Below are 19,304 nucleotides of genomic sequence, written 5' to 3'. Positions count from 1 at the left end.
ATCTTTACTCCAAGGAAGGGGATTTTTCTTTAATCTATCATGCAGAGGTTTGATAATATTGTTTAAATTGGGAATGAAATCTCCCACATAATTCAAACATCCTAGAAATCTTTGGAGTTGAGTTTTATCAGTAATTTTGTCAGGGAATTTATCAGCAAATTCTATGGATCTACTGATAGGAGTAATTTTTCCCTGATGGATAATGTGACCCAAAAACCGGATCTTTGTTTGGAAAAGGCTAATTTTTTAGCTTGAGACTGCCAAGCCATTTTGCCTAATAGTTCGAACAAAGATGTTTACATGTTTGAAATGTTGATCAATAGATTGGGAAAAAATTAAGACATCATCAATATAGACAATTGCAAAGCTTGTATAAGGATTAAAAATGTCATTCATAATCTTTTGAAATTCTGAAGGAGCATTTTTTAATCTGAATGGCATAACATTCCATTCATATTAACCAAAGGGAACTGTGAAGGCAGTTTTGTACCTCTCTTTTTCTTGTATCTGAATATGCCAATATCCAGATTTCATATCAAATTTTGAAAAGATTTTGGCAGAATGAAGATGGTTGAGAAGATCTTTTTTGTTTGGAATAGGATATCTAATCCATTGAAGCGCTTGGTTGAGAGGTTTGTAGTTTATGACCAATCTAGGAGTTCCTCGTTCAATTTCAGCTTTTTTATTGACATAAAAAGTTGCACAAGACCAAGGGCTTTTACTAGGTCTGATGAGGTTTTTGTTCAAGAGGTCCTTGATCTCCTGTTGACAATATTGGAGTAATTGCTCATTCATTTGAATGGGTCTGGCTTTGGTTGGGATTTGACTTTCTTTGAAATCTTTTTCATAAGGAAGACTAACGACATGTTGCTTTCTATCCCAAAAAGCATGAGGAAGGTCATAACAAATAGAGTTCTGGATTGTGAGCAAAAGATCTTTGATCTTTTCTTGGATATGAGTTTGCTCAAGTTGTCGCTCAATAATCTTAAAGGAAATTTCTTCCTTCAGATAATTGATCTGGTTGGATTTTTGTTCTATCAAATTGATAGTTTTACTAATGGGTTTCTTAATAAATCTAAAGATAATAGATTTATCACCTTTGTGAGAGGTTATACCTTCATTAGTAATCTCTAAGGGAAATAAAGCCCTAATGAAAGGAGTTCCCAGAATAACCTCATTTCTAAGGTCTTTGACCAATAAAAAGGAGGTTTCAATTTGTTCTCCTATTTTAGGTTTTTTCTTTTGCCAATTGCCTCTGAAGTTCATCATTTTGACAAATTTCCAAGGCTGTTTTTTGTATGAAGGAGATTAATTGGCCATAACTCAGATGGTCATAGGGAATAATGTTATCAAGTGTTAAAGACCTAATTTTATCCCTAACCTTGTCTCCTAAGGATCTTGGAAGACCGGCTAAAAAATTTTCTTTCCAGAATGGTTGTTGACTATCTTCTCTGGTAAAAACCCTAGTGAGGAATGTATCTTTATACCATTTAAAATCACCTAAGGTTTTACACTTGAGGTTGGATAATAGTTCAGCAGATCTATCTTTCCATAAAGATGGATCTCCTCTGAAATGTTGGGCTATAGTAAAAATTAAGGTATTGACAGCATCTGGAATGGTCTCACCATTATTGAAGATTGGCTCACCACTGTCATCAATCTTAACAGCTGAAAAAATTCCTAACTTTTGTGCCTCAGTGAGATAATGACCCCACCAACTTTTAAGTTTCCCTGTAAATCCTGAAACTATAATTTTTGCTATAGCTTCCTCAGAACTCTCATGGGCTGTTTGATAAGCAGTACACACCATGGTCATATGTTGCAACATATGCATGATGTTGTACTCAGATTTACCATCAATATTCCATTCATAAACATTTTTGGCATTAAAACTACTATTATTGAGGTCCTTATCTTCTATGGCCAAATCTAAGGCTGTAGAGGGATAGGGTTTGGTTAGACCTTTCCATTGGTTCCTGGAGGTGGTCATAATAGGATTAATCTGAATGGATTGAGGATTACTGGAATCAGAATCGTGATCTGATCCTTGGTTTAAAACACCTATAGTTCTTGCTGGCATCCTTATTTTAGGTCTAGAAGAGGCTTCTTCAGTACCTTGGGGGGATTCAGGGATAGTAGTTGCTTTAAGTAAATTATTAATTTTACTTAATAATTCACTAGCATCAGAATCCATATTGGTTTTTGCCTTAGCTTTGTGCAAATTTTGTTTAGCTCTTTGGCTAAGCTTGAATGGTTGAAATAGGGGGTTTTCTAAGTGCTTGGAACTTGAGGCTTGGTTAGCTAATGATTGGCTTGATTCAGATTTAGGGGTAGCTAATTTGTCACCTAAAACCTGGAGATACTTGTTTGTGTAATTAACTTGTTCCATAAGACTTTTAATGTCTTTAGAAGTCAAATTTTCATCCACATCCTTGGTTTTGAAGGGTGCAGCAAGCACAGGGTTGTTCTTGTCATCCCTAATTTGGGGAAGTTGGTATTGAGTTTTAGGAGGAAGTTCAGATTGGACCTTCTCTCCATCCTTGAGATGCCAAATAAAATTTGTGGAATTGTTTCCTATAAGGTCATCTTTAAAAGGATAATCTATATTTTTCTTGATGGTATAAGCATGAAACCAATCAAGAAAAGGGATATTGAATTTAACATGATTCAAGAAATTATAATAAATCTCCTGAATTTCTAATCTTTTTCGACCTTGGTAATTTCTCAAAAACCAAGATCTTTGAGGTTGATTTTCCTCCGAGGCAAAGTCTTTTCGGAGGGTCTCCTTATCAATTTGGAATTCAGATTGTATCATAATGATCGTTAAGGGAAGAATAGGTTGGGGATTGGATGGACTTTTGGTCATCCTCATCATTTGTTTGGTAAACGGCTCTTGGAATGGTTGAATTGGTTTCTATTCCTTGAAGATTTTTTTTAGGAATAATTATCCTAGGAATATTGGTTGTACTAGATTGTGATGCCACCAAGAAGGATCTTCTGGCAGAAGTGTATTCAAATCTAGTAGCTTCTGTTCTTGAGGAGAAAGAATTTCTCCTATCAAAAATAATTTCTACCTTACCAGCTTCAGACTGCCTAATTTCTTGGAATTCAGGGGCTTGTCTGGGCAGGGTAGGTGTTGCTCTTTCTAATTGCCAAGCTGTAGGAAGTTCTACTTCATCCCACTTTATGAGTTTGGGAACAGCAACATTGGCTTTTGTCATGTCTGTGACAAATAAGGTGGTTTCCCTATCATTTGTTTTAAGTAGAACCCTTGAGTTACAAGTGTGCGTGACCTTGTATTGGATCCTATATAGGAGGGCTGTAGGGATAGAACCTTCTTTCATGTTTAACCCATGCAGTCTGATATTTAAAAACAATGAATCTAAAACATTTCTGTCTAAAAGACTCACAGTTTTATTTGGAAAACAATTGAAATAAACAGGACCATGTCCTAAACTTGTTTCGACTGTTCCTATAAGGGAATCATGGAAGTCATTGTGTATAATGTCTCTAAGACACATAAGGATTGATGCATTAAGACCTTCCCTGATTAAGGGCTTAACAGCAACCTGGACACATCCTATATGAAGGTACTTGTACTTCCTAGAATGTTCTGCTACAGATTGTTTAGTAAGGAGATGAAACTCTTCACCAGCTTGGGGGTCCAATGGTATATTGTTTTCAGCAGTCTTGATAATGTAATCAGAACTACGAACATGTTTTTCATCAGGAATATATAACTCATCCTGGGGTATTTTGGGAATTTCCCAATTGTCAATGGCTTGGTTGATATCTTCAAAGCAGACTTCTTCGAAGATGTTGTTTTTAGGAGGAATTTCCTCCATGGATTGGTTTTGCTCAGTGAGCAGATTTTTGGAAGACGAAGAAGAGGAAGAAGAGGCTTTGACAGTGAGACGCCTAGAAAGGGAGCGAAGGAAATTACTCATGTTGTATAATTATCCAGTATCATTACCCTCATTTGGTTCCATAAGATACTATAAATTAATATTAAATTAATTTCTGTCCAATGAATCTGGTTTTATAAAACTTTTTTTTTAAAGTATACAAAAAGGAATCCTTCTGAATTAGATTTAGATTTTGAAGACAACATCGTCAAATATATATATATATATATATATATATATATATATATTAAATGTGACTTTTACTAAGTATTACACTGCTCAATAACTTTATATTAAATGTGAATTTGGTAAATCCAACTGTTAGATTGAAAGTTCATATCTCTTATATACAAAACTTTATATTGATCCAAGATGATTTGATACTTCATTTTTTATAAAACAAAATTGATGTAATATATTCATTTCAAAATACACTAAAATATGAACACTTTGATTACCTTCCAGTTGTTGTTCAATTTTAACAAAATTTGATATACACGTATAAAGTGATATGAACTTTCAGTTTAACGGTTGGATTTACAAAATTCACATTTAATATAAAGTTATTGAGCAACATAATACTTAGTAAAAGTTACACCGATATAATTATAACCCCATATTATATATATATATATATATATATATATATATATATACATATATATATATAGGGACAGATGCACGTTTGGAATAGTGGGGCACTTGCCCCCACTAATATTTGACATATACATAATTTTTTATCTAAAAAAATAATATATTTTAAAAATAATAATTATATTCTAATGAAATAAATATATAGATATAAAAAAATATTTATTTATTTGATATCTGTCAAATTTTTGAAAGAAATAAATTCTCATGTGATAACAAAAATTTCTTAATAATGAATTAATTTTTTTAAAAAGTTTAATTATAATATATATATATATATATGTATATATATATATGTGTGTGTATCTTAAAATTTACATATATAACGTAATATATTAAAATAAATAATTTTTTTATAAAATAAAATTTATAGCATGCATGTTTATCTTTTGTGTTTTTTATTTATTGTATACGTTGAATGAAAAAATCAAAATAGTAAAATTGTATACATTGATTAAAAAAATCAAAATAAGAAAAATCAGAAGATTTATGTTCCATTTAGAATTGTTATTATAAGATATATTTTAAAATAAATTATCATCTAAAAATATATATTAGATATTAAAAACATATTTATATCATAAATAAATTAAAATTTATTTTTATAAAATTTAACATATTTATTTTTATTTAATAGTGTTAAATTATTATAAAATAAGTCTTTATGATTGTAGTTCTACCCAAACATTTAAAAATGTCTATGATAGATAAATAAGACATACTTAAGATATATATTCTTAAAGAAAGTTAGGTTCAAACCAACTAAATTATAATAAAATATAGTGTGAGCTAATTTATTTTCATCTTTAATACTAATTGTAGATATAAAAAACTTGTAATAAATAATTATAATATATATTTATACCTTTAAAAGTTATATATAAAATTTTTAAACTACAAATATATATAAGAAATTAAAAATAATAAATTAAAAATAAGAAATTAAAATAAGAAATTAAAAATAAGAATTAAAAATAATAAAAATAAGAAATTTCTGACGGAAATACAAATCTTTCGAAAATTTTCGACGGAATACTCCGTCGAAAATATTCTGTCAGAAATTTCTGACAGATTTATTTTTCCGTCAAAAATTTCTGACAGAATTTTCCGTCAAAAAGTTTCCGTCAGAAATTTCTGACGGATTTATATTTCCGTCGAAAATTTCTGACGGATCCATATCCGTCAGAAATTTTCCGTCAAAAATTTACATTTTTGTTGTAGTGAGCAACCAATATATATTTATGATTTTTTGAGGAGGGTGGATGTATTTGCCCTATAATGTCAATGGCCCAACCTCGAAATGGCCAAGGCTTAATAATCGAATGTAATTCACTTACAGGTACCTTTTGTATTGGTCCATGTTTTTGACATTCCTCACAACTCTTTGAGAATTCGATACAATCCTTAATCATAGTTGGCCAATAAAAACCTTTTCTCGACAAAACCCATTTCATCTTTTCACCTGCTTGATGTGCTCCACAGATGCCTTCATGTATTTCTGCCATAGCTATATAACTTTCGTGACTCCCAAGACATTTGAACAAAACTCCATCGAAACCTCTTTTGTATAATTCATTATTTAGCAAGACATAATTGAGGGCTTGGAGTTTAATTTTTCTTTCGACTTTCAAATTGGGATTTTGTAAGTATTCGACCAATTTGCTTCTCCAATCTTGTTGACTCGAGGAACTAACACTTAGAGTCTCTAGATAGCCTATCACTTCATTTTCTATATGAATCAAAGACTTAAGACATTCCTTGCTCACTTTATACCCTGATGCCATCTAGGCCAATTCATTTGTGATGGTATTCGCATGTCGAGAAACATGTTGTAATTCAACCTCATTGAATGCGTTTAACAACTGTACAGCTCGAGATTTGAATTCGACTAATTTTTCATTCAAACACTTATATTCCTGAGTTAGTTGTTTAATAACGAGTTGTGAATCTCCTCGAATTACCACATTCTTAGCGCCTAACTCTTTAAGGATTTCGAGTCCTGTAATGAGTGCTTGATATTCAGTTTCTTTATTCGAGAATCCTCTATTTGTTTGGAATGATAATTTAGTAGGAATCCCTTCAGGCGAGATAATCAATAACCCTATCCCAGTACCCAATTCATGTTTCGAACCATCGAAAAATAATTCCCAAGTCTTAGTGGTTAAGTAAGTAACTTCTTTAGTTCCTTTCGAGTGGTCCGCAAGGAAATCTGCAATTACTTGTCCTTTAGTTGCTTTTAATGGTTCGAAAGTTAATGAATATTCAGTTAACGCAAGTGCCCATTTGCCAACTCGAGAATGTAAAACAGGTTTACACAACATATACTTAATCACATTACTTCGACAAAATATTACAACATCACAAGGCCTAATATAATATTTCAACTTTGTACAAGCAACATAAAGACTTAAACATAATTTCTCTAAAGGAGTATATCTAGTTTCTGCTCCTACTAACATTCGACTTAAATAATAAATGACTCTCTTGATGCCATTATCATCATCTTGCGCCAGCATGCCCGCAATAGTAGAATCGCTAGCTGAAATGTACAACTTCAGTTGCTTCCCTTTAGAGAGTGGTGCAAGCACTGGAGGATGAGCCAAATACTTTTTGATTTCCTCGAACGCCTTCTGGTGTTCTTCATTCCATTGAAATTCTTGTTCATTTTTCATACGTAAAAGAGGAGAAAACACTTTAGTTTTACCAGATAAATTTGATATAAATCTTCTCAGAAAATTTACTTTACCTAAGAGAGATTGAAGTTCTTTTTTGTTCGATGGAGGTTTAGTCTCCATGATAGCTTTAGTCTTGTTCCTATCCACTTCGATCCCTTTCTGGTGTATGACAAATCCCAGGAACTCTCTTGCTGTAACACCAAAAGCACATTTTAGTGGATTCATTTTTAAACCATGTTTTCTCATTCTCTCGAAAGATAATTTTAAATGGTATAAGTGATCCTCTTTTTGTTTCGACCCAACAATTATGTCGTCAATATAAACTTGTACAAACTTACCAATTAAATCATGGAATATTAAATTCATTGCCCTTTGATAAGTGGCACCTATGTTCTTTAATCCAAATGGCATCATCACCCATTCATAGACGCCTAACGCACATGGACATCAAAAAGCCGTTTACGATACATCATTGGCTGCAATATAAATTTGGTTATATCCCGAATAACCATCCTACTTCTGTTTATAGCTCTTATTGGGCATGTCACCTAGGTATGCTGACACAATTGAAAAACGATTTCTTGCCTTTAATTATTACTTGTTATAAATAATTTATTACTACACATTAAAAGATTTATCGTTTTCTTGAATATTTGTTGCAGGAAACAAAAAACTTAATGGTCTCTGGCTTGGGAGACTGTAGTGTGTATACTGTATAGGCAGTGAATTCAATTACAGTACACTCTTTTCTCTCATCTTGATATCAATGCTCAAAACAAAAATGAATTGGAAGAAAGGGAATCATCAATTCACAAAGCTTTTTATTCTTTTAAGATCAAAGTGGAGGGAATGATTTCATCAGTAGAAACAAAATCCAAACTTTCACAAGAGGAACTTGATTACCTTTACATTTCAGGCTTCATTTTGGCAAGTCAGTTTGGATCTAGACAAGAGACAAGGAGGTTTGAAGTATTCATCGGGAATGTCAAAACTATTGATAGTTAAGATTTTTCCACTATCATAATTAAATATTTTTGAGTTTTTACAGTTATTTGTTTTACTTATAAGTTTGATTAAAGATTGTTTATGTCAAAAAAGTAAAATGTAGTTGTAGGTAAAAAATCTTTACTTATTAGCTTAGTCATAATTTGTTATTTATTTTACTCAATTAGGAGTTAATTAGTTTTAGTATTTAAACACTTATTGTAACACTTTTAACGTGCACAAAATTAAGTTCATAAATCAAATATATCATATTAGTTTTTCTCCTTTGTGTATATGTGAAGTTGCAGATTTTTCATTTCAACTTGTTATATTTTAGCTTAGTCATACACTTCTATTTTAATGTTCTACATTCAAAAAAATCAAAGAAGAAATGAATTTTTCATATTTTACTTAGTTAGGGGTAAAGTACCAAAAAATTTTCACTACCCTTACCATTTATTAGAGTGGAATAAGTTATAAAAGCTATCTTTATCATTCTCTTCAATTTTACCATGACCTTGTTCATGGAAACAAGCTATAAAGTTGAGTATAGCTCTTAATTAGTTTCAAATCTTATACAAAATATAAGGTTTTTCTCTTTCTCTTCTCACAAAACAAGATCTCATCCTAATAATGATGGCTAACTGATAAGTGCTATAATTTCTTTTATTTTGCGGTACATTTTAAAGCACTTATCTAATTTTTCTTGACTTGAGACCTTGATTTGTCTAAGATTTAACTTAAATTTAGAGAAAGTTAACTTTAGTCTTTAACTCACATTACTAGGTAACTTACAAACTTTTTGTTGTTATTTTGTAGTTGAGAAAAAGGTTGGAAAACATTGAGAAAAACAAGTGATAATTGGTGAAGATTCAAGAGAGAAGAAACTTTTGGCTAAGTCTCAACACTCAATCTCAGTCTCGTGCTTAGCCTCAGCTTGACAGAGAATCATTTGAGAAATTTCAAGTTCCATGCTGAGCCTAGGTACTCACTCAACGTTAGCGTTCTAGAGGAGAATTTGAGTTCCTCACTTAGCGCCACAATCCTAGGGACTTTGTGTTGGTTGATCCTTATCTCACGATAAGCGTGAAAACTCACGCTTAGTGTTGGAAGTGCTGACATGTCATTATTGAGATGAGACAAAAGATTTTATGACCTATATGGAGAAAAGACATACACTAGAAGGAGAGGTTGAATTGTGTGTATAAAAAACTCGTACTTTTGTGCAATGAAGAGGAAATTTTACAAAAGAAGCACTGAAGAAAAGTCAAATGGAGCACCAAATATTTTTATACCGGTTCGTCTCAACCACTGAGACTACATCTAGTTCTCAATCAAAATAGATTAAGTTCTAGTAACTTTTACAAAGTTATAAGTATTCTTTTACCAAGCTTCTTCTAACTCAAACCTAAGTAATATTTGACTTACCTCTTTAAGTAATTATCCAAGTATTCTTTCTACAAGTCTCTCCAGGCTCAACACCAAGTAGTACTAGACTTTCTATTTTAAGTGGCAAAACCTGAGAAATCAAATTAAGTTGTTAAATAATTTCTCTTATAGGCCTGAAGTTATTTATACCTGACTTGACTACGATTGGTCTAATCTTGTGGTTTGATAGGATCTAACTACTTGAACTACTAACCTTTGTTGTAGGAGACCTCCTTAATTAATATGTCTGGTAATGCATTAATTAATTATTGATGTAGATGTTGAAAATGTGATACTAAATAATAAACTTGTTGACTTTTACAATAAATATTTTAAAAGTCATATAAATTATGATTCATAATTAGTTTGATTGTTGAAGTTTATGTAAGATATACCAATAAAAATATTAGCAATACATAGATAAAACCTTGAATAAGTTATTAACTAAAGTTACTTCACTATAAGCTAACTAAGAAGAAAAGAATTCATCAAAATAATAAATAAAAAATTCTTCTCAAAGCTTATGATATATATTACTATAATAAACCAGATTGAGATTTTTCGTGTACACAATTTTAGTCTAATTCTTTCTTTTTAATTACTCTTTTATAACTCGCATTTTTTTTATTTTTATAAATATCAATTCATAATAATTCATGTTTTTCGTTAACCATTTAATATTAAATAATTTTTATTATTTGTTATTTTAAAAAGTTTTACAGAGACATATAGTACTTTTTATACGCTAATACAATGAACGAAGAAAATAATAATAATAGAAAAATAAAAAGATACTCACTCCGTTTTTTATGAGTTTGGATCTTTTCCTATAATTTTCTCTCTCCAACCTCTCTCTCCTGCAACATTAATAGCCATGAGATATATCTAATGGCTCAAATATTATCTTATAATTAATGTAATATCTTAAATGATTAAATTTGAGTCATCAGATATATCTAATGGCTATTAATGTTGCAGGAGAGAGGTTGGAGAGAGAAAATTGCAAGAGAGAATCCAAATTCGTTTTTTTTTTCATGGACATTTTGTCAGAATTTGTCATTTTTTTTCATTGTCATTTTACTAAAATCAATCACTTATTAATTTTTTTTTCTCATTTTTACCCTTGATAATTAATGTATGTTTACTGAACAATGTGTCTATTTATTTCTAATGTCCACCTATTTTTTCTCTAACTACTTATGAAAAGTTAATGTTACATTTAAAAGAGCAATATGTTTCCAATGAAATATACTATAAAAAAATAGAGGGTAGAATAGAAAAGTAAGTAATAAATATTTTGAAAAACTAAAATATCAATCATTTTCTAATGAATACAAAGCTAAAAAAATATTATAAAAAAAAAAAGAATCCATGTTTCCATTTCAGAGTTCAGACAGTGTCATCATGAAATGAAGGCTCCACATTCGAATTCGCAGCATTCAGATAAGTCTTCCTTGTCAAACTTGTCCATATCAAAATCCCAAGAATTCTGTGATGATATGTCTCCCACGTCAAAGTTGTATGCAACATCATCATCATCAGGCAATGATTTGTCTAAGCTCTCATGCATATTAGAAGTATCCAACCTGCTACTTACGAGATCCTTCTCACTTGTCTGGTCCAAATCAACATTGATTGGAGAAATGCATTGACTTCTCCCTAAACAAGTCAATTGTTCTGCAGTCTTCCCATTGCATGTCGTAATCGGAGAAATCTCGAGAGGGGATACACATGTATCATTGTCAGAGGGATTTGTTTTGCAAGGTGTATTTAAAACTGGAGAATTGGTTGGAGTAGGAAATGGAAGAGGATTGAATAAGCTTTTAACAACACTAGATCTTTGAACTTGTGATCCACCAAGTGCACAGTTCTCAGCCGATGATTGAGTTGCAGAACAAGGCGTAATAACTACTTGGTTATTGACTGCATTAGATCCTTGAGCCTGTGATCCACCAAGTGCACAATTCCAAGCGGATGATTGAGTTGCAGAACAAGGTGTAGAAATTACTTGGTCATTGACTGTATTATTTGACGATGGCAGTATGTTTTGACCTGAGAATAGATAGAGTAAAAATGTAATTAATGACATTATGAAAGCTTAGCATATACTTGATAGATTTATCAGCTAGGGGACAAAAATACCTTGAACATTATTTTTTCTACCAGGTGGTCTACCACGACGCTTCTTTGAAACTGTAGGAACATCCATTGCTTGACTATCTCTACTCTTTCTGTCAGATGCACTAACCATGAGTGCAGAGAAGTTTCCTGCTTCCACATTGGTATTCATACGCATAGACAGTGACTGTATATGAGACATGTTTTGCGGAGGTAGAGGAGTAGTAATAACAGGAGCAACACCTAAGAAAGCAAAGCAATGTCAACACATCATTAAGACAACCTAAAAAGTTGAACACCATTCAATTTAATTGAAACTTATTTCCAAATTGTGACTTAAATACATTAGGATTAACTCAACCATTAATTGATAAACCTAGCTTACACATCCAAAAATACAACAGTAAACAGTGACTAAGGAAACACAATTTAACGATTACACTCCTAACTTCATCAATCAGAATTCCCAAATATAGGACTTCTCTTGGGAAAATTCAAACATTCAAGTGAGTCATTCAATTCTATTAGCAAAACAGAATATTAGGCAAAGACTGATTTATTGAAACTACCCAAAAATCAACACTAGAAACATAGATTATATCTAACTATACAGATTTCAAACATGAAGCATCCAACTCTTTTCGCATAGTATTGAAAATTCCAAATCAATTAATCAAAATAATTTAAGGTGAACAAGCCTTACCTTACAAAACTTGTAAGGGGAGATTGCTCTCCACTTTTTTAAATTAGCAATACTTATAAGGTGAGGATTGTTCACCTCACCACTAATCATTTACGAATAACACATAACAAAAACCCCACATCGTACCTAATCTTTGTTCTTAAAATAGGCAAAATATTTATTTCATCAAACTTGTAAATGCTTTAAATTCCGGTTTGAAACTACAACTACATGGCAAGAACCCTTTCATGCAATTATCACCGACTTAAATGATGACAATGCATGGACAAACTAATACCACAACTCAATTTGAATTAATCGTACCACAACTTGAAAAGTTTTAAATAGCTATTGCAGTTTTAATAATCAAAATCAGCAAATAAGACTGCCTACCGCATTGAAACGAAAAATTAAAAGAGAAAAGGCAGCAACGACCGATTTTTCAAGCATAAGAGGAAAAACATGTACCGGAAGGAGAAACTCTGGATTGAGGAAGCATTGCAGGATTTGCATTCATGTCTGCAACATTTGGTGGGGGTGGCCTCCGAAAAGTATTGAATGTGTTGACAGCATTTTGCATGTCTCGCAACAGCATCTGAATCCTGATTTTCTCTTGATTCAGCGAAACCCTTTCTTGATGCAGCGACGCCTTCTCTCCCTTCAAGCATATATACTCATCCAGCATATTTTCCAAACTCAGCAAACTCTTTGACACCTAAAAAAATAGTAAAATTAAAATTAAAATTTGAATATTGCTGATAGCTCTTTTTTGTTGATTGATAAGAATTAGAATGAGGAAAGCATTGAAGCAATTCTAATAAGAAAAAATGAAAAAGAAGGTAGCATACCTCTTGGTTGGCAATAAGAGAGGAAGCCTCGTTAAGAAAGGTGGAACGCGTGAGGGAAAAGTTGTTATCGAGGAGAAAACGATCAACGATGATAGAGACTAGATTGAGGCTCATCTTTCTCTTTTGCAATGACTCGGGCTGCTTTCCGCCATTCAGTAGTGTCTTCATCGTGTACAATAGCAAACAATAGAGACAGTGTGATGACTTTGCCTTCTTCACCTTCTTACGTTTATAGGGATTCAAAGGCGGGAATTTATTTCTTTTCGAGCTATCAATAATTAGTAATTACCGCCACAAATATTAATTGAAATTTTTTTAAATCAAAATCAAAATAAAATCTATTAATTCACAGTATATTTATTTGGGAATATATTACTCTTTTATCTGTAAAAAAACAATATTTTTTTAAGAAATAATAAATGTTTTATTAACTTTTTTAAAATAAAGGGTTTTGTTTTTAATTTTAAAATTTTAAATTTGAATTTCGTTTCAGCTAAAATCTATTAATTCATTGTTACCGCCACAAGTATTAATTAAACTTTTTAAAATCAAAATCAAAATATAATCTGCTAATTCACACTATGAATATAGTATATTTATTTCGGAATAGATTATTCTTTTATCCATAAAAATAATCTTTTTTAAGAAATAACAAATGTTTTATTAATTTTTTTAAAATAAAGGGTTTTGTTTTTAATTTTTAATTTTTAAATTTGAACTTCGTTTCAGCAAAACAGTTTTATCCAGATATATTTTTTATGCTTTAAAATACAGGTGTTTAATTAAATATTTTTATTTTCAAAAACTAATTTTAGTAATCACAATTATTATAAGTATAGTCAATAATATTTTTCAAATAATGAATGAATTCAGAAAAATAATAAAATTTTAAATTAACTTAATTATAAAATTGTGATGAATGATGTTGCGGGTTGCATCAATTGTCCCTGGCGAAGGCTAGGTAGGCCAAGTTACTGTCGAATCATGGCGCTTGGGCTGCTACGTTTTTAAGTAGAAAGAGTTGCGCCCTGACTATTAGTTATAGCTTTTGGCCTAGTGGTAAGCGCTCGATCCAACAAATGATTTTTTAGTTGTTCAAAGACTTGAAAAATCACTCTATTAACTTTATTTTTTATTTTTCAAAGAAAACTTTTCAATGGTAAGTTAATGGTAAGTTAATTGATCTTCCTTTGTATCGTGTAATTATCCGTTTTTCTACACCTTCTTTTTAATTCTCTTCTGGGATCGTGTGACACCTTCTATCCCAACATAGATATACAATAATTATAAAAATATATTCTTGGGTTAAATAAAATCTTTAGAATTAAAACAATGGTTCCATTAACATAAGAGTAGAGAATTCACATTCGTAAACTTAAAGCATGGTCAAATGCGGAATTTATAGAAAAATGAAACATTTTTTTCTAAAACAAAATAACAATTATGAAATCCTAAACTAAGCTTAGTTATGCCCCAATGTCACGTATCCTATTAGAGCATCAACTGAAGCCTAAGTCTCATCACCAACATCCTCACGCTGATGATCACCTGCAACACAATTTAAACACATACAAAGAACAAGGGATTGAGAAACATCTCACTCGGTTTCAGGTGTACAAATAACAGTTACGCAACACGCACACAAATCATAACAAGCACATCCATAGCTACACATTAATCAAGTGCAAAATTCAAATTATACATACAACGGTAACACATGCACGATCATTCATCATGCAATGATGTCATGGTCTCGACTCATAAATGCATGCATCTAGCGACAGTCACGTGTCTCATAATCACATATCACGTGGTATGTTACCAAAGCAACATACCTGGAGTAGTCTAGGAGTACATGTCGGCTCAATCGTGCACTCTCAACTATAAGGATGTATTACTAGGATCTCATCGAGGATAGCAAAGTCGCGCAACATACGTCCCATTCACACAAACGGGCAGAACTGGGCCTTCCAAACCACACTATCCCCTAGGACTCCTCCAAGGTGTTTCATACTTGGAGGGTTTTCCCTAACGATGTACTCCATATCATACCTCATCATATAAATGCATATAAATCATGATGCATGTCACACATTCACAAACTCATGGACTCATCACTTTACTTGTCACGGAATTTCATGTCTTATCTCATTTCATCACATTTCACATTCTGATAGTCGTAGTGTTCACAATAGCAAAGATTGATCCATGGTTGCCTAGAGAAAGCACCGACAACTCCCTGAGCATATAGGCCTTATGGCCAACTAGAATTGGTAATAACTATCTAGTTAGCTACTTATTCTATGAATAAGATTCATATAAAATTGACACTAAAAGACATTTTTTGTCTGTTATTTTGGACTTTTTACATTAGAAAAAGTCTGACATAAATGCAGGGGACGTAAATTTACGTTGGGTGTTTTTATAACCGATGAGAAATGGTTGACAAACCAAAAAAAATAACCTTGTCAATCCGTGAACATGTCCAAAAAAATACCTAAATGCTTCAATCCAATCGGAGAGATAGGTCCAAAATAAAGAATGGGTCTTGCTGTCGTGCATCGTGAACGGAAAAACGTCCAAAGGTCTCGCACTGTTGTTGCCGGAAATCGCTGGAGAGGAAAGCAGTATCAAGACACTCGTGTGCAGAAATAAAAAAACTTTTTTACAAAGAAAGATCAATACACACATGAAAACACTAACTTCAATCCATGAAAACGCCTAAATGATTCAACCCAATTGGAGAGATAGGTTCAGAATCAAAAATGGGTTTCGCTGCTGTTATCGTCGCCGCTCACCGTTGTTGTCGCTGCTCACCGTGAGCGAAAAACACCCAAAGACCCGACAAAAATCGCACCACCATTGCCAGAAATCGCTAGAGAAAAACCCTAGAGGAAAACAATGGAAAAACACTTACGTGCACGAAAAAGATGAAGGTGCTAGGGAAATAAAACAACTTTTTTACGTCAAGCCAAAAGGGGTCCGATGTAAAATTGAAATCTACGTCGGACTATACATCATATCAGACATAGATTTTAGTTTTTACGTCGGACCCCCTTTGGTCCGACGTAAAAAAGTTTAGATTAATTTAAAAAATGCCATTGTGTATTTTTTACGTTAGGTATTTTTATAACTGATGAGAAAACGCTGACGTAAACAAATGATTTTCCACTGGTGGGACCTAGATTCTACTATTGACACCATAGATTCTTGAACCCATTTAACAATTATAACCTAGTATCTCAAGCAATGGAGTATAAGCTTCAATTCTTTATGCTTCTAATGAACTTATTTATGTGTTCTATTTCTTTGACTTTAGGAAAATATTGAGCATGTCAGTTTCTAGACTCTTGGCGTGGGAATACAACAAATTGACTATCATTAATTCAAAAGAAAATATGTGAATTATTGAATTTGCTTTTGTTGTTATAATATTTGCTTTGACCTTGAGCCTTGTTCAAATTGACAGGATGATCCCATCCTACTTCTGTTTACAGCTCTTATTGGGCATGTCACCTAGGTATGCTGACACAATTGAAAAATGATTCCTTGCCTTTAATTATTACTTGTTATAAATAATTTATTACTACACATTAAAAGATTTATCGTTTTCTTGAATATTTGTTGCAGGAAACAAAAAGTTAATGGTCTCTGGCTTGGGAGACTGTAATGTGTATACTGTATAGGCAGTGAATTCAATTACAGTACACTATTTTCTCTCATTTTGATATCAATGCTCAAAACAAAAATGAATTGGAAGAAAAGGAATCATCAATTCACAAATCTTTTTATTCTTTAAGATCAAAGTGGAGGGAATGATTTCATCAGTATAAACAAAATTCAAACTTTCACAAGAGGAACTTGATTACCTTTACATTTCAGGCTTCATTTTGGCAAGTCAGTTTGGATCTAGACAAGAGACAAGGAGGTTTGAAGTATTCATCGGGAATGTCAAAACTATTGATAGTTAAGATTTTTTCACTATCATAATTAAATATTTTCGAGTTTTTACAGTTTTTTGTTTTACTTATAAGTTTGATTAAATATTGTTTATGTCAAAAAAAGAAAAATGTAGCTGTAGGTAAAAAATCTTTACTTATTAGCTTAGTCATAATTTTTTATTTATTTTACTCAATTAGGAGTTAATTAGTTTTAGTATTTAAACACTTATTGTAACACTTTTAACGTGCACAAAATTAAGTTCATAAATCAAATATATCATATCAATTTTTCTCCTTTTTGTATATGTGAAGTTGCAGATTTTTCATTTCAACTTGTTATATTTTAGCTTAGTCACACACTTCTATTTTCATGTTCTACATTCAAAAAAATCAAAGAAGAAATGAATTTTTCATATTTTACTTAGTTAGGGGTAAAGTACCAAATTTTTTCACTACCCTTACCATTTATTAGTGTGGAATAAGTTATATAAGCTATCTTTATCATTCTCTTCAATTTTACCATGACCTTGTTCATGGAAACAAGCTATAAAGTTGAGTATAGCTCTTAATTAGTTTCAAATCTTATACAAAATATAAGGTTTTTCTCTTTCTCTTCTCACAAAACAACAAAAGAGATCTCATCCTAATAATGATGGCTAACTGATAAGTGCTATAATTTCTTTTATCTTGCGGTACATTTTAAAGCACTTATCTAATTTCTTGATTTGAAACCTTGATTTGTCTAAGATTTAACTTAAATTTAGAGAAAGTTAACTTTAGTCTTTAACTCACATTACTGGGTAACTTACAAACTTTTTGTTGTTATTTTGTAGTTGAGAAAAAGGTAGGAAAACATTGAGAAAAACAAGTGATAATTGGTGAAGATTCAAGAGAGAAGAAACTTTTGGCTAAGTCTTAACACTCAATCTCAGTCTCGTGCTTAGTCTCAGCCTGACAGAGAATCATTTGAGAAATCACTAGTGCAAAAAAGGGCTACTACGTCTCCTCATTTACGTCGAAAACTGGAATAGCCGACGTTGTAAAAATGCGGTGGCAGTTCCGTAAATATAGAGGGGAAATTTACGTCGGACATATGGGGGTCCGACGTAAATTAGACAATTTACGTCGAACTATTTTGTAGCCGACGTAGATTGGCTAATTTACGTCGGACCCCCCTTGTCCGACGTAAATTTCTCCATATAACACACGATTCCAGAGCTCGTTGGGTTAGTGGTTAGGGTTTCCGGCCTCCTTCGTACTACTTCTCCCTTCGTCCCTCTCTTTACTTTTACGCTTCCCTTCTACGCTTCTTCTTGCTACCACAATTTCAGTATGTGAAGGGTTCTTTCATATTTCCTTCTTGCTTCCCTTCGTCCCTCTGCCTTCTAATTTTTTAGACTTACTTTTTTGTTTTCATTACTTTTTGTGCCTTGATAGTTGATCTAGATGCTACGTCTTCAAGAGGTGTGGTTTTTATTACGTCTTCTCATTTTTCTGTTTGTGATTTTAGATGCTGGAAATAAGGAGGAGGAAAAGCGAGAAGAAAAGCGAGAAGAAAAGCCAAGTCTGGGTTCCAGAACGGGCCGTTCTGCTTGGAGAACGGCCCGTTCTGCACGGAGAACGGGTCGTTCTCCAAATAGAACGGCTCGTTCTGCCTGCAGTCGTTTTTTTTTTTTTTTTTTTAATTTTTTGCAACTTTTTACGTCGGACCTTGTAATCTCCGACGTAAATTTACGTCTCCCGCTTCTACGTTGCATCTTTTTCCAACGTAAAACCCCCTAAAATGACCGACGTGATATGTATAATTTGTACTAGTGAATTTCAAGTCCCACTTTGAGCCTAGGTACTCACTCAACATTAGCCTTCTAGAGGAGAATTTGAGTTCCTCACTTAGCGCCACAATCCTAGGGACTTTGTGTCGGTTGATCCTTATGTCACGATAAGCGTGAAAGCTCATGCTTAGTGTTGGAAGTGCTGACATGTCATTATTGAGATGAGACAAAACGTTTTATGACCTATATGGAGAAAATACATACACTAGAAGGAGTGGTTGAATTGTGTGTATAAAAAAC

The 19,304-nt window shown here is 32.3% G+C and overlaps 1 protein-coding gene across 1 annotated transcript; it reads right to left on the bottom strand.

The window, feature by feature from the left end:
• Positions 1 to 10,755: 10,755 nt before the first annotated feature.
• LOC145955552 (uncharacterized) lies at positions 10,756 to 13,844 on the bottom strand. The gene is made up of 4 exons (XM_083070435.1): positions 13,292 to 13,844; positions 12,912 to 13,158; positions 11,786 to 12,004; positions 10,756 to 11,695 (listed from the first exon to the last, which is right to left on the bottom strand). Exons 1-4 carry the CDS (start codon positions 13,457 to 13,459, stop codon positions 11,046 to 11,048), a joined length of 1,284 nt encoding a protein of 427 aa, XP_082926561.1. The 5' UTR covers positions 13,460 to 13,844; the 3' UTR covers positions 10,756 to 11,045.
• Positions 13,845 to 19,304: the final 5,460 nt, after the last annotated feature.

This window comes from Cajanus cajan, chromosome 3, assembly GCF_000230855.2.
Source record: "Cajanus cajan strain Asha chromosome 3, NIPB_CcT2T_4, whole genome shotgun sequence".
Lineage (NCBI taxonomy): Eukaryota > Viridiplantae > Streptophyta > Magnoliopsida > Fabales > Fabaceae > Cajanus > Cajanus cajan.
Note: the sequence above shows the minus strand (reverse complement) of the source record. Positions and strands in the feature narration are given on the sequence as shown.